The 16,608-nt window shown below is 37.9% G+C and overlaps 1 protein-coding gene across 5 annotated transcripts in view; it reads right to left on the bottom strand.

The window, feature by feature from the left end:
* ADAMTSL3 (ADAMTS like 3) overlaps window positions 1–16,608 on the bottom strand; it is a 181,989-nt gene that overhangs the window by 66,337 nt on the left and 99,044 nt on the right. For all 5 annotated transcript variants that reach the window (XR_009966864.1, XM_062629821.1, XM_062629812.1 and 2 more), the window contains exons 7-8: window positions 9,317–9,443; window positions 793–867 (exon numbers count right to left, since the gene is read on the bottom strand). Coding sequence is in view for 4 of the 5 variants with exons in the window: in XM_062629821.1 (XP_062485805.1) it covers window positions 793–867; window positions 9,317–9,443 (202 nt within the window). In the remaining variant the exon portion in view is untranslated. The remainder of the gene's footprint in view (window positions 1–792; window positions 868–9,316; window positions 9,444–16,608) is intronic.

Genomic DNA, 16,608 nt, shown 5'->3' with positions numbered 1-16,608 from the left:
TGTATTTCTGTCTTCTATTTACATACCTCTGAGCAGTAGAAGTCCTTTTTATTTCTATGATTCAGACTAAGTCTTCCACTTCTACTGGTAAAAAATTGCTCAAAATGTTAAGGAATGGTGTATTTCATTGCTTGCTATGGCAGTACCACTTATCATTGAAAAGATTAGGTCCTTATGTAAAGTAGGCCTATAGGTAAAGAAATTACTACAGATACTACCATCAGCCTTGTAAAAAATATTAGGAAATGAATGTCTGAGAGAAGAGCACTGTCTCTCACAGATTGTATGTAATGACCAAAAGCACTACATGGAAACAGGACTTGTGCGGTTTATTTCATGTAAAAAATATCTTACCTCATTTTTACCTAGACTGCTTTTCCTGGAACACTGCTCACTGACCAAGTGTGACTTCAACTGGACTATTTATGCTATCTCTTCAACAGAAATCTGGCGCTGGGTTACACAAGTGCTATCAATACCACACACAGCCTTTGAAAGTAATTTTCACATAATTGTTTGCATGTAGTTTAAGAGTGTACTGTATTCTAGATGTCTTGTAGACATGTTAAGAATTACTTGGTTTACATAAATTTAGAAACCACCAGTATGTGCGCAATTGCTTTTTACTAAGTGGACTTCCAGTGTTCTCTAGGACTATCTACAGGATGGATATTAAAGATGGGAAGAGGAATCAAGGTCACTGTGTGCTCCCAAAGTTTGCATGAGTTCAAATACAAGGTTCTGTTTTTACCTTCTGTCTATGAATAAATACATAAAACAGCTCAGTCATACCAAGGTGTGCTGGTCCTTTCAGGGTAATTCTCACACTGCGACTCCCATGTGGTACAGCAATCACAGTTTCTTCCCCTAGGAAAATTAAAGAACTGTTTTAGAAGTTATCTTGCAGCAGGGAATTTGCACATCACATAACTTGATGGAAAACTGTCAAATGTGTCTAAGAAAATATTTAACAGGTTTCACAATTTTTCTATTAAAAATAATCATGTTATTTTATTAAGTACAGTATATTGAGTCTGTTTGCTATGCCATACAACTATTAAGAGCTACGAATGGACTTGTAAATCTTTCTTGCTATTCAAAAATTATTTGCTATTAACAAAAACAACTGAAATGTCAGTAGTGTATTAGGAACATATTTACACTCTGTTGTTCTAGTTTTATTTCCTAATCACTGAATTGACATAAGGAATCTGCTAAGTAGTACTTCCCCCTTACAAAAATCTGCAGCTGTTCAGTTTCATTTTGCCCACACCTCATTTCCTGCTGCAGGTCACAACTTTAATAAGTGGCAGGACTTACAGGAAATAAATCATCTACTTAACACTAACCCTTAACCAATTACAGACCACTTAAGAGCAAATATATTTTAGCTATAACGTGTATGGTATAACAGAGTGTCTGCATCTAACTTACAATATAAGATCATTCCTTCCAGTAAGAGCCTCAATTTAAAATGAACTATAAAACAAACCAGTGCTGAATAGGACATGTCAATACAAAACAGCTTTTGGCTGCCTGAATGGTCTCTTCATATATAAACGTTCAACACACTTACTTCAGTGTATTTTACAAAGGCAAAAAGTTATTACTTTCCATTTCAACTGTAGGAAATCTGTGATTTGCCCAAGCTAACTGAGTTAACACATGAATCAATAGACCAGAGTCTTTCATGCCAGCAAGAGCAGTGCTCTCAGAAAAAGGTATGCACAGTGCACAAAAGTAATATCTACAAAAGAACAAGAGAAGTGTCCAAACAATGAAGTGCCAACTTGCTGTCTTCATTTCTAGCTGCAAATCTTCTTTGAGGCAAGACCTGTAAACACGGGCCCATTGCAGGTACACCCCACAGAGGGTGTCCTGTTCAGTGACAGCATTAACACACATAGGGGCTGGTGTAGAAGAACTTTAGTTCTGCATATTCAAAAAGTAATGCGAGTTGAAGGTCAGTGATGCATTGGCTCCAGAACTACTCACACAATATTTAAAGGAAGAATACTTGAGTTTAGTTTTAACTAAAAATTAGTTGAAGAATGTTTCTTTCCACTTTAAACCAGACCCTTTTATAGTAGATGCTAAATTATCAGCTTCTGGTTTACATCTCCTTAGCATAAGTATGAAATCCTGCCAAATGTTCAGGATACTTCAAGCAAATGCTGCAATTATTTTTTCTGAAATAAACACCTTCTTATGTTACAGTTTTTATATCGCCAATTTCTAGGAAAGACATTTAAATATAACAATTTATTTTGGATGTAATAAAATATGATCTTTATTAATTTCATACTTGGGTATTCCACCAGAGTGAAAAATACTACAGTAAGAACAATAACACAGCTATGGAGCCCTGGAAAAAACATTAACTACTGAACCACTTAATATCTTTTTGCATCTTGGTTTTTCATCAGCCGAATTGCTAAAGATAGCCAGAAGGTAGTGGATGTGTGTATCTTTAAAGTAAGGAAATAACTACTGAATTCATGTGCTGTACAGTATTTGAGAGAAAGCAGGTTTGAGGGGCCCATCTGTCCCTACTTGGTCAGGAATTGTATCCAGTCTTGACAACCAACCAGCAGTTACAGCACAAAACCTCAAATAAGAGTCTGTTTGTGACCAGCTCTGAATAAAGCAACTGCTGTTTTGAAGTGGAACCAAGGGCACTCCGTGCTGAGCGGATGAGGCTGGGATTTGCAGATGTGCAGAGATGTGTAGGACTGCTCCTCTTGAGAACAACCAGGGTCGTTCTGCTTTGCTTCCTCCACCTCCTTACAGCAAGCTCCGCTCGCCTCAGCAGGCCTTGTTGATCCCTTTTCAGGATGCTTCACATTCCTTTAATAATACTACAGACATTCCACCCTCACCGAAGCACTCTCTGATATGGTCCAAAAGTCTCACGGGGGTGCTAAATTTGGTGTTTCTCTGCGGCAGAGACAATATTACCAGAAAGTATTTTATTTGCATTAGAGGAGATGACTAAGCTCACCACCACAGCAAGGTTCAACCTCTGCACCCCCGCAGACCTGTCAAGAAGTCTAAAAGCAGACAAAAGATTCTTGTAACCTGACTGAGATAATTATGACCTTGCTCTATCCTTCCATGAGATGAAGTTAATTATAGGAAAAAATGAAAGTGAGATTTTTGGAATTCTGAACTGAGATGGAGAATTGGAAGAAAATGGGGCAGAATGATCTAAGGGACTCCACCTTCTCCCAAGGACAGCTTTAAATTCCTATGAAACAGTAGTTACGATTGTCCAGGTCTGGCTCCAAAACCTTATATTCCAGAGGTCGCTGGTTCTCAGTTGAAGCACATAATTCATATTCTTAAAGGAGCACAAGGTCCTGTAAACCCATTCAAAAATGGTTATGTTGTACATTTCCCATTAAATCAGTAGGATCTACACTGTCAAAAGCAGTGAACTCTTATGAAAATGAAAGGGTAAATTGCTGTTCTGAAACCTATACTTAGAATTTCCAATTATCTTCCTCCGCCTCATACTATTTATGTATCTTTGGAAGTTAAGTGCAACCTTTGTCTAAAGCTGAAAACAAATAATCCCCAAATCATCTGGAATATGCAGAAACACTAGACCATAAAATACGTTTTGAGAGTCATAAATCTCACCTTAAAAACCAAGAAACAGGTGAGATACTGTCTCTTTATTCTAACACTGCTTTCACTGTATGGACTCCTGAGGGCATGTGGGTTATCTTTCTCCAGCACCTGCTTGAAATGGGCTTCCTGCTCTTACATAGGGACTCACTCAGCAAACGAGTGTGCAGACACTACACAAAGCACTTGCAGATTAAGCTCATGGATTGCTTTTACTCTAGATGGCAAGGTTTGATCCTGTTTCTATGGTGTTAATGTGGATTTAGATTTTGGATTTCAACGAGAGCAAGATCAGACTCCCTGCTATGGTAAGACTGGGAGCTAATCCCCAGGATCAAAATAAAAGAGCCACATTCCTGAGTTCAATCCAATTCAGCAGGTTTTATTTATTTTTCCATGTGGGCCATGGTGGACCCATTTACTGTTTCACATATGGGCCAGTTGGGATTTTTCCCTCTCTCCTCTTACAGCAGGGCAGAGGGTTTATTTCAGGCCTATAAAAACTGTTTCTTTCCATGTATTTGCTCAGCACTTATCTGCTGGTCCTCTGATTCTGACTGAAGACCTATGTGCTCTCAAAACACAGAGAACAATAGTCCAGGAACAACTATCAGCACAAGGGAAACAAAAAAAGCTCAAAATGCTTGCAGTCTTACTGGGGTGGCTTCCACCATCCACTCTAACATTAGGCACAATTTCAGAAGCCATTTGTGCAGGGTATGTGCTGACCTGCCTTATAAGAAGAATCTGAGCAAAGCAATATATGCAATCTTTAAGAGACACCTGAAGCAGATCATTGTGGGCTACTTTGTCCCTAAAAGCCACATTGCAAAAATCTGTATAAGCACATCCTTTCTCTTCTTGAGTCCTTCCCTCTTCAGTCTCACACTCTCCCACTCCTCTGGACGTTCATCCTTCTTGTCCACTGATTTTACCACTCAAAGCTGTCTCTTCATCTGAGAGTGCCATTTCTTTGCACTGCTGGGTGTTTCTAAGGTGCAGTAACCTGCTTGAGACAGTGTGAGCACAACTCATTTTGGTTACATACTACTTCTATTTCCGGACACTTCTTCTAAAATTTGTTTGCACAGGAGAAAATGTTCAAAGACACACAGTAAGCAGCCTTTCAAGTAAATGCATCTCGAGGAAGTGCAGTGTGACATAAACAATGAAATAGACAATGTTCTTACACAGTAATATCACCAAGACAGACAAGAGAGATCAGGAAAGTCATGATGAAGATTTCACGCTACCGATAACATTTCCAAGTAAAGCAACCAAACTAAACAATCTGTAAAGTGAAATAGCTGGTGCTGAAGAACCAGCATTCACACTATAAACACTGCAGGTGCTTCACCTTGGAGCAACTCTAGTCTGATCCCATGGACTACATATTCAGTAGCTGCTGGAGAACATTAGGTGCTTTTCTGGGGCACACCTTCCAGTTTAGCTTCATCCAACAAATATCCAGTTTATGTTCCTGAAAACCACTCTACAATGTGAGCTCCATGAGCAGCATGTTAGGACCATGATGAAATTTGCTTCAAAAAAACATACTCCAAACTGAAATGCTAAAGTATTGGCATTCTATCCCTCCCCACACACAGTTTTCCTGCCAAATCAGTCCCAATTCCCTCTCCTGGCTCTACATACCGTCAATTTTTCTCCTTCCTCTCCAAGTGTTTCTCACTCCATCTCCCACTCTAGATTCCTTATCTAATCTCAGTCTTCCGCTCTTCCTACTTTTCTTGACCCAACGTAAGTGTACAGCCAGTCCTAGGTCCTCCTCACATCTTCTCAAATCTGTCTTCACTCTCTGAACTGTCAGTTTTTTCTCTTCAGCTAGTCTTGTCTTTCCCTCTTCTCATGTGATCTGCCTTCCCCACTCATAAGTCTGAAACTCAGGAGAGTCAGGAAATCTTCACAAAATCTTTTCTGTAATGCCTGAAAGTGAGGCAGGAGGCATCATAGACTTTATCCCATGGTACTCATTCTACACTGAAGCAAATAGAAAGCAAGAGCAACATCAAGGATGCTTTTTAAAAGCTTAGCTCTGGAAAAACAACATGTTAATTTATTCTGTGAAGACAGCACACATATGATTTGTTTGCAGCTAGGATCTGTAAAAAGCTAAACACACTTAAAAGGACAAGTTTTCAGAAATGCCAGCTGTTAACATCCAAGAAGCCTCTACAGAGCCTTAAGGAGAAGGGGTTTGTTTTGGGGGTTGGTTTTTTTTTTGAAGGGATTGTAGTAAAATATGCGTTGATGTTCACAGATATTGGCAAACGACTTGTCCATGACCAGAAGACCATTGCCTGCCAAATTTCAAATCCCTGATCTGTGATCTAGTCCAACAATGGGGGATGTTAAGACATTAGAGAAAAGGTTTCAGGAATGTTTTGACAGTGGGAAACAACATGTTTTTCTCTCCTGTGTCTTTGGAATATGCAGAGTTGTTTTGGCTGAATTTTCTCCAAAACATTCAGCACCTGACATGGAAAGTTTCTGACCCAACTGTTGAATTTTGGCAAACAGTCATTCACATAAAGTGAAGTATCAGGTAACCCTGACAATGGGGGTTACTAGCTCCATGTATATTGATTTCAAAAGGGGAAAAAGATGCGAGGTAGCAAGTTGTCACAAAACTGAGCCAGCTGATGATACTGAATAGGTAGCCTTGCAGAAAGCCTCTGTTTAGATAAATGACCAAACTGAAATCAGGTTTTTAGGTAAGTGTGCTTGGGGATGATGACGTACAAACATGTAACAGTAAGTGACCAGTGGTACAATATCCAAGTGCCATAGGAAATAAAATGCACAGCAAGAAGAAATTCAAGCAGTTAGAAAGCTATGAACACTGAAACCTTTTGTATGAAGCTTTTAGCAAAAGTTAACAAAGGTAAAACCTGCAAGTATCAAACAAAGTTTAAGAATCAAGTAAGACCAGATTAGGACAAGTCTGTACCTTAAACTTCACTCCCTGTTAATTTCAGAACCAGCATCTTTTCTTCTTCCTTGGTATCAGAACCAGAACACTTTCCTACCATTTCTTGCCAATAATGGTGCAGAAAGCAGACATCAGGGCCCAATCCTACAATTTTTCCATGTGCACAAAGTGCAGTAGAGTTAATGGGAGGTCCATGCTTATAAGTACAAGAAACATCAGGCCCGTGATATCTCATTTCCCAGTGGGATGGTACATTTTACAACCTATTACACTTTTTGTTTGAATATCATTAGTCAAACCTTTAATCATTTTACCAGAATGTTAGAATTTGGCTTGCTGGCAGAAGTCTAACTTACTTTGTCTTTCAAAGGCAATTAAGTGTTAGTGGAAAAAATAAAGAACTTTTGAAATGACAGTTCATTTCATATTTGCAAAACAGTAATCTTTCTTTCAGTGCTGTTTAGCATTTCAATCAAAAAAGGTATTCATTTACTGTAAAAACATATAAAAAGATAATAAACTGAAGTGAGTCCTTTATGAGAGATCATTTGCTATCGATGCCTAAATTTCTTTTCTTAAATTAAGGACCAAGATAACAAGGCACTTTTAATTCCCCTTATGTCTCTTTTTTTTTTTCATAATAAAATCTTTGGCGCTTGCTTTCCTTCCAATTCTTTAATTTGCTTCATTGCAAAATAAAATTTACATCCTGCTCACAACCTTATAAGCTCCCTCTCAAATACATGTCTCTCTTGTGTTGATATTTTACTTCTCAACACTAGTTCTAAAAGCTTCCAAATAACTACTTGGAAGATATTGTGTCTCCCTTCACTGATACATTAGCACAAAGAAAGCACGTCTTTATTTCCACATTTCATTCACACAGAGGATGACTATACGGAACTGCTTCCACAGTGTTGAACAACTTGACCCAGTAATGATTTTGGCACTATCACAATACCAAGAAAACAGATAAAAGTTCTGATTTTAGTAGTGTATGTACTGTTTTGTTTATGTGAATGGAATTCATTCATATAATATACCCTTCTGCAATGCAAGGTAAAAACAAATCTTGACATAACACACACCTTTCCCCAGAATAGTCTTTCGTCATCTTTAATTTTAAGGAACTCTTAAAGAGCCACCCAATTATGGCAGAGAAAACAATCAGCCATGGGCATTCTTCATAACTTGGTAAAGGCAATGGGAGATCTTCCGTCAAGTCAGCTGTAGTCAGCTCTTAACTGTGCCAGAGTATCACAGGTGAAATTAATATCTTGTTGCACAATGACAGTTTCAAAACCAGATCCCTGTTACCACTTTGTCTTTACCATACTTACATACTAAGCAGCAATAAAATGTGAATCTTTTTACTTCACTTATCATGAGCTATCCAACCAGGTTTGCTAATCCAACAAGTTTAGTTTGGGCTGCCTTAGAAATAGCTAGGGTGTCCTCAAGAATTATCCTCTAGGAGAACCTCTGTTGTTGTAAAACTGGAACAGACAATGAAATTCCTTTCTGTTCCAGCTGACCACCAGATGAGAAAGGGGAAGAGGTATTTTATTGCTTTACAAGTGCTTACTCTGTGCTGACCAGAAAGTCTGAGTATTTGATAGGAAAAAGTGAATAAAAAGTGGCCTTCCATGAAAACTCGTTTTCTTCTTGTAAACTTTCAAGACATTTGCTCAGTGTTCAGGATAAAATAGTTCATAAATTGCTGAACTACATTCTTTGCTGGCTGAACTACAACAGTACTAAAATATGTGCATCTGTCAAAGGCAGGTGCTTCATTCATTAAGAAACCCAAATAGTGGCTTGCATTCAATCTTTAAGTATCGACTCTAAGAGCACCAGCTCATCATGCATCTTGTGGCTCTGGAGAAAGGAGACAAACACCAAAGGCTCCATATCCATAGGATAAATACATACCATGAGTTCAGAAACAGAAAAAAATTGATGTGAGGCAACTATCTCACATGATAAACACATGGGACACATGCTGGGAGACTACAGGGAACATCATCCGGGAGGGTAAAGTGTCAGAGGCAAGCCTCTATATGACAAACCCTGCCTGGATATTGCCACTCTTAGGACTCCAGGAAAGTATCTAATTCTGATACCCCTCCTCTCTTATATTTTTAGTACTACTGACACCTTAAGTTACTCAAAGTAAGATGCTAGTTATTTTGAGAAAGAGTGGCAAAATTTAAGCCAAACACACAAAAGAGAGACGAGAGTATGACTCCCTTTCACCTTGAGCTTTACGTAGCATACAAGTAGTTAACTTCCCTCTTAAGTCCAACTGTCTTTAGACAATTAAAAAAAAGAAAGTTAAGTTGAAAACCATGTACTTTCAATCATGGGCCACAATTTCCATAAGGCCATCTATAAGATGTTTCCATCATTTAAAAACATTGCTGCAGTATCACATATATTGCAACACAAGGATACCCTCTAAAATAAGATGTGCATCTTGATGGTTATTCCTGATAGAATGAATTGAGTAGCTCTATTAAAAAATTGCATATCTCAGATTCTTTCCTAGCTATACTCTAATGTGTAGTATCCCTCATGGAATTTCAACAGACTAATCTAGCACAGACTTTAGAATAAGTAGCTTTGAAAACTGCAAACAAGTATATAGTTAAAAGGTCACCTTGCAATATGTACGTTCATATACAAGCAGAAAACACAGTCAAGGATACATTATAATAGGATCAGTTTGCAACCTACTTTTTTCTGGTGAGACATGTGCCTTAGCTTGTCCCCTCACAAGCCTGCATGTAGAACCATCTCCTGCACAGACTCCACAGTTGTCTTCCTTGGCATTGCTCCCAAGTTGTCGATCACAGCCTACTGCCTGCCAAGATCAACACCACAGTCAGAAGGAGGGCAAAGCTGTAGTAGACATGCTCAGGTTTCTGAAATTATATTTATTATGTTATCCTTTCAATTTTATGAGCTGGCCTCATTCTATCAAAGCATATCTTGCCATTTAGGACTTTAAAGCACACTGTCATTTCCACATTGTTAATGATGAACCACAACAACTGATGTATTAAGCTGCTCAAGCATAGGAAATACACAAATCGGTTTCCCTCTACTTATGTGAATGAATACCATTGAGCATTATTCTTTCCAACACAAGGGACAACTATGTTATTTACAATTTGGTTTTCATCACCTGTTTAATTATGTCTGAGAACGGATTAATGCAACGAAATAACCCAAGTTAAATGTTTAAAGGGCACTCAGCCTTCAGCTTCACAGACAAGCACTTGTGGGCAGTGCTCAATCCAGTGTGTCAGCCATTCAAAATTTAACTGGTATTTGTGTAGATCACCTATTTGCCATTTACATCCAGTCAATGACATATACAGTTGCTAACCAGGTTTTAAAAAACTTGGATGATTCAGTTCTCACCTTCTGATTTATTTTTTTTTTATTTCCGAATATGAGACCTGATCTATAAAACTTTCCAATGATTATTATAAAAACACCCTAACTTAAACACTGCCAAAAATTCCAAAAGCAACATTTTTGAAAAACTGTCAACTGAAAACTCTCCAAACTGTAATGAAAACATTTTTCCGGGTCTTCCTTTTTCATATCAATCACCCTCCAAGAAGCATGGGAGTGAGAATGGGAAGACAAAGAATTGTAGACGACACTGATTAAAAGCATCTTCCTTCTGAAAGGGAGATAAATATTTGGTCTCACCTGTCTTACCCTTCACCATTTTGTAGAAGATATTTTCAGGGAGTACCAAACACTGAGCAATGTGGTAAAAAGCTCATCTTCAGATTCAAGTTTTCTCAACTCAGCCTAAATGCCTCTAATAGCCACACATCCCTGAGAAGTGCAGCTCATTCATCATGGATGAATATTTAACTGAACTCCAAACTGACAAATGGACAGAAAGCACTCTGGAAATTCACAGTTAAAAGCAGTGCTAGAATTCTGAAATTGGCCAGAACACTCCTCTTCCTATATAAAAATGCTTGGAAGGGGAAGGGGCAGTCTTAGCTGCCAAGATCCACTGCGTCTGTGCTATGCCAAAACTGACACACAATCCCCTTGGAGAGGTGAGGATGGAGTCCGCACGTAAGAGGCAGGGCTGGGTCTTCCAGTCTGGGTTAACACACACACAAGACACACACTGCACAAATCACACACATCCACTGCCAAACACAGGGAAACGTAATCTCAAGGTTTCATGTGTCTATAGAAAAGACAGCAAAGCAGTCCCACCTCCCACGCCTGACCCTTTCCCTTGGTTTCCCAGTTCCCTACATCCTGCATCCTCTTAAGAGGACGGCATTGTGGAGGACAGCTTATGATACATTGGGTTGAGAGACATGTTGCACTGAATGGCATCTCCTTACTAAAGGGTGAAGATTTATCACAGAATTCTACATTGGCAGCAGGAAGTTATTTTATTCCTACAGATGAAGGAAATATTCATCCTATGTAACCCAGCAAAGAATTCATTTTAAAAATAAATAAGCAGCTTAAGTGAAATGATTTAATGTTATTGTTAACAAAAAACTTAGTTGTAAAAATAAAATTAACATACATGTGAAATCAGACTATCTCAGAACAGGTGATTCTTTACTACATAGGAGCTATGGGGGAAAACTATACTATAATTTAGGATAGGATTTAGATTAAAATGTTTTCAGTTAATGCTTTTTAACATTAGCTCTGTGTTCATCAATGACACCCACAAAATAACAAAAAGAAAAATATTGTAAATAACTTACTCTAAACAAGTCTTTCTTCTCATTTAATTATCAGTGAGCACTGAGAATGAATGAAACCAACAGCATTTCAAAACCAGAACCTGCCTGGGCCACTGTGCAAGTCAGAAAGCAGACAACATTTCAAGGGATACAATAATACTGATCTCAACACAGTGGCTTTAACTTGAAAACTCCCCTAATTCCCAGCTCCACACCAGACTTTCTTTTTGACCTTTGAAAACTTCCTGTGCTTTTTGATTTCAGTCTGTGGAAGGGATATAACTGCAATTCCCCACCTCACAGGGATGTTGCAAGAATAAATCTCCTAAAGATTCTGAAACATTCCGATGGTGCAATGATGGGGACCATACCAGTAGTTGAGAGAGTCTATATTTCTCTCAGGCAGACTTTTAAAGAATTTATTGCTCTCCACTGCTTCTCCTGCTCTTATTCACATAAAGTTACTACTAGCACATGGAGGTAAATTGTTAGAACTACTGCAAGTGTAATTTCTCCCCAGATCTCACAAACACATTTCTATTTCATAGTGTAATCCCATTTTCTAAATATTAAGAATCTGTTTATTCACTCATCAATTAATTCTCAAAGGAAAAATTAAGCTGCACGTGGTGATATTCTGTGTGAGAAACTGCTATTTTTATTAAAGCTGTTGTATATTTGTAGGTTACAGATCCTGCAAGAATTTGGTAGGAGGAGGGTAGTGAGCAAGCAGAGTACTTGTAAGACCAGCCCATTAAAGCCCATCATGATAATAATAAGCACACATATTCAGCTGTTGCACACAGTCACTATGAAAACAAACTCTCATTGCATATAACAAAAATTACACAACTGTGCAAACACAAGGCACTATTGTGTCCAACATGGAATGTAAGAAAAAAGATAATCAGCACAGCAGCATATTTCAGAGGACTGTTTTGTGTATATTATTGCTTATTTTTTAATAAGACAAATGCCACAGAAATAAAACAGGAGCACTAACTGCAAGAGACTTGGATGTGGGAAAAGCTTTACAGCTCCCCTGCCAGCAAAGGTGGGGTGTTCAGCTGGATGCATTCACTCTCTGTGGACTTACTTCCAAGATTATGTTTGTATCAACTGTTCTGAATATGAATATCAAGCAATGATATGCTGAAACAATTAAGAAAATCCATATTATCATAATTTGGGGCTGAAGCAAGCACAGAATTTCAGATTTTGGGCAAGGCACAGCTTTGGAAATCAGGCCTCAAACATGGCGTTAAAACATCAAACATTATAAATTTAAGGTATTCAAAATTTTAGCCAGTAACTAATAGGAAAAAACAGTATCCAATGAAACATTTTTCAGAGAATACATGTGTATTTGCAAGCAAAGCTGCAGCAAAGACAAGAAAATGATATATGGTAACAGCCTTCCTCCGCTCACACACCATCTCAGCAAGCCAAAGAGGTCTGAGGATTTTCACAATTAAGGCGTTTGTTAGGGTTAATTTACCTCACGTTGCTCACTGTTTACAGAGCAAAGGGATCAGCTATAAATATTACAGGCAGATTGGGAAAACATCTGCAGGCTTTTAGGGCATAGTCAGGAATAATTGTATTAGGTGATTTTAACATAGGCTGCATTCATGTAACAAGTGATAATGCAAACTGTGCAATGGAAGGATTGGGACCCTTCACATTTAAGAAATCTGCAAGCATAAATACTATCATTCAAAAAATGATACAAGCATGGTAATGACTAGGTTGTACACGAGCTCCTCAGACAGCAGGGAGAATATTGACCAATATATAATAAAATGAACAATCAGCAGAAATTCAATATAAAAAAGGTACAGAGGAAATGGGTACTTTATGCATTTAATAAATTGTCCATGATGAGCTATCTATGAATTTGGATATGGGGAGGGGTGGATTATTTTCAGAAACAGGTGCCTGGTTTATAACTACTCTGGGGCAGAACCTGAATATGTTACTTGCCTGTGTTCTTCCAAAGAAAAGCAGCAAAACAGAAATATGAAAAAGAATCCTGTGTTTTGACACAAGCAGCCAGGATAGAAAGCATCTGAATAAACAGTGAACAGAAATGCTCCTGTGCTTCAACAAACTTCTAAACTAAATCTTAGTATGCCAGTGCTATTGTGAAAGACAATACTGAAGGATGTTAAATACTTTGTAGCATGCTTAGAATAGTTCATATGTAGGTTCAGAAAGGCAAAGGAAGAGCAAAAGGTCAGGGTATAAAATATAGTAATACAGATGAAAGAGAAAACTGAAAATGCTGCTGCTATGTTAAAGGTGACTATGGAACGTTACGAGTATTTTTGCAAATACGAATCCAAAAATCACCCAGAAGCTCCCACAGCTGTTTCTTTAGCTCTTATTCACTTAGCAGAGTTTCAGCTGAGCAATTAGACTTGAAGAAATTAATAAAGCATGTTAATTCTGATTGTGAAGGTCAAAGTACAATCTGTTAAATTCATAGATCTTTCTTAAGGAGATGTTTATAGTCTATTGTGGCAAGAAAATAGACAGGACTCTTTAACTAGGATTCCAACATGGAAAAAAAAAGCACTGTAGTGAAAAACATGGTAATTCCCAAACATCCTTCAGAGTCTTCTCTTAATATATGAAAATACTAACACAGAGTAGAACCGACAATGCAGAGGCCAATGCAGGATCAGGTTTTGAAACTTCAGCTTTTGCTTGTTAGACCACTGCTTTAGACCTCCTGAACTGTGTTGTTCCTTCAACTGACCACTCACCTCTACCTGCAGGCACTCCTTCAAAAGAGGCACAGCACCATTTTCTGTAGAACACCTTCCACACAGGTGAGTTGTCAATCATAAAAATCTTGTATGTCAATTATAGAAAAACCATTTCTGAAATGCTAACGACTCAAGATGATATACTTTAAATAAAGAACCTGAAGGTATGCCTATGCTCTACAAAAGAAAAAATACTTATCTGAAACATGAGCAAAACCAGAGGTGTGTGCATAACAAGCACCATTTAAGCATGGTGTCATTATTACTATCAAAAGCATAATTTTATATACAGCAATATATATAATTATACACAATATTTCTCTTTTGAAAGGGGCTTCCCCCCTTCTACGGCCTCTGGAACCCGAGCTCCAGGTAGAGCCAGAAAAAACAAACATACTGAGTTCTCCCCATAGAAGTGGCCACAAAAGAATAAAACAGCGCTGTTTTTATTTGTGACAGATACATAAATTCTATGAAACAGGAAGACTGAAGTTGCACTAGGGCCATTCTTTCTCTACCTACTGTGTGTTAGACTAAGCTCTTTGGCAGACAGACCATTTAAATATTCAGCAATGCATATGTCAAATACCATAACATCTTCTACTTTGACAACAAATTTTTAATTGCCACAGACTCTCATTTATCAGTGATTTAATTAAAATGGTAAGTTAAATTATGATTATCTATGTTTACTCAAGAGTCTGACAGCTCAGTGTCAGGGACCGATGCTCTTTATTAATGTGATTTGGGTTAATAAAAAGTAGAAAATCTATTCAACACCACCTCAATATGACATAATTACCATCCTTCAAGAGGTGCTGGGTAATCCCCTCAATGAGTGGGGAAATCCAGATGAAAGCTACTCCGAGTACGTTCACGTCATTGGCCTGGCTATTTGAAAGGATGCACAACCACCTGTACTCATGGAAAAGCCAGCTAGTGGGATTTTCACACAAACATACAGGTGGCATTTAGGGAAATTCTGCCAAAGCAGAAAACCTAGTAAATAATTTAAGGACATGTGACTAAAGTGCTTAAAATGTAAAAGAAACACTACATTTCTGATAAGGAACTACACTGCAGCATGCACAAATGGAAATGATAATTATACTTCACGTGAATGTGGCAGAGTTATTATAAAGGAGAACCTTTTCCTCAAGGGCTGAACAGTCTGTAATTATTCCAATACATTTTGCCCAGTAGTTTTTGCTTTAAAATTGGCTAGATCTTTTATAGCAACCTGTCAGTAAGCGAATCCTGTACTGGTTGGACTACTGATCTGATGAAGGGTGGCAAAGACTTTCTGGACTAGGTGCAATTGGGTTTTCACCACCTATGAAATTTGTCTAGGTGTGAAAAATAAAGAATAAAAATAGGCTATTACACCAAAGAGATCCAATGAAGTGACGTGACTGCCCTGACACCGGGATAGTAGTACTTGGGTTGTTATAGCCAAAATGTTTATTTTAGTCTTATAAGAGATCAGAACCAAGATTCAAAAAATGGAACAAAACCATCTACATCCTTTTAAAAGTTATCAGCACTGCACATAATAAAAGATGACCTCAGAGTTATTTCTGGCAAAAATATCTTCTCGAAGTCTTCTGACTTGACTGAGAGGGGACACATTTTATTTCAACACTTACTGGTAAAAGAAAACAGTGAAAAATCCTTACACGCTCAAAAAGATGAATCTCCATTGAAGTTTTTTTGAATCACAATAGGAAAAATTAAATAGGGAAAATTAAAATCCTCAGGTCTTGGTCATAAAAAAAAAGATTTCTGTTCCTACAGACGTGCCACAAAATCCAAAACTCAAGGAAATTATGATTGTGTTTTACTGCACAGTCACACGTGCTATCACAGTATACATATCTCACTCCATCAATGTCAGCTATTTGCTACATTCTCTCCTGCTCTGCTTGCACAGAATCACAGTAGAGGCAGATGTTAGGAATGTCTGCATCCACACAACAAATAATTAATTTTAAATACGGCCATGGGAATTTATGGTAATAAAAACATGAGTATAAAACCTGTCATGTGAAAATCCTGTTCTTAGTCAACATTTTCCACGTATCTTTGCCCTGCTGTAAACCCCTAGTGTCATTCAAAGCCCATCTATCCGTTTACTTTGCAATCTCTGCTTTGTCTTTGTGATAACTTCAGCTTGCACTTTATTTCTACACAGATAAATTATGTCCCTGGAGAGAATATAAAGAAAAAACTCCCACTGTCTCTTTCCCATGCTCCCATCTACAAATTGATTCTGACAAGCAGAGGGAAAGAGAATAGGATATCCCTCCAATTAAGAAAGTCACTTCCTTCTTTTGTTTTTCTTTAATTACTTTTTAAAAAGTAGCGTGGTATATTAGCTTTCAAGCACCACTTTCAAACTTTGGTTCATCCGCATTGAAGATTTAACTTGGTTTGAGACATGATTTTGTCCTCACGTGGTCCAGTCTCATAACTCTTCAGTTATGCCTAAACTCAGCCTAACAAAGGCCTGATT

The sequence above is a fragment of the Pezoporus occidentalis genome, unplaced genomic scaffold (genome assembly GCF_034315485.1).
Source record: "Pezoporus occidentalis ecotype Australia unplaced genomic scaffold, CSIRO_AGI_Poc_V1 ctg11, whole genome shotgun sequence".
Classification (NCBI taxonomy): domain Eukaryota; kingdom Metazoa; phylum Chordata; class Aves; order Psittaciformes; family Psittacidae; genus Pezoporus; species Pezoporus occidentalis.
Note: the sequence above shows the minus strand (reverse complement) of the source record. Positions and strands in the feature narration are given on the sequence as shown.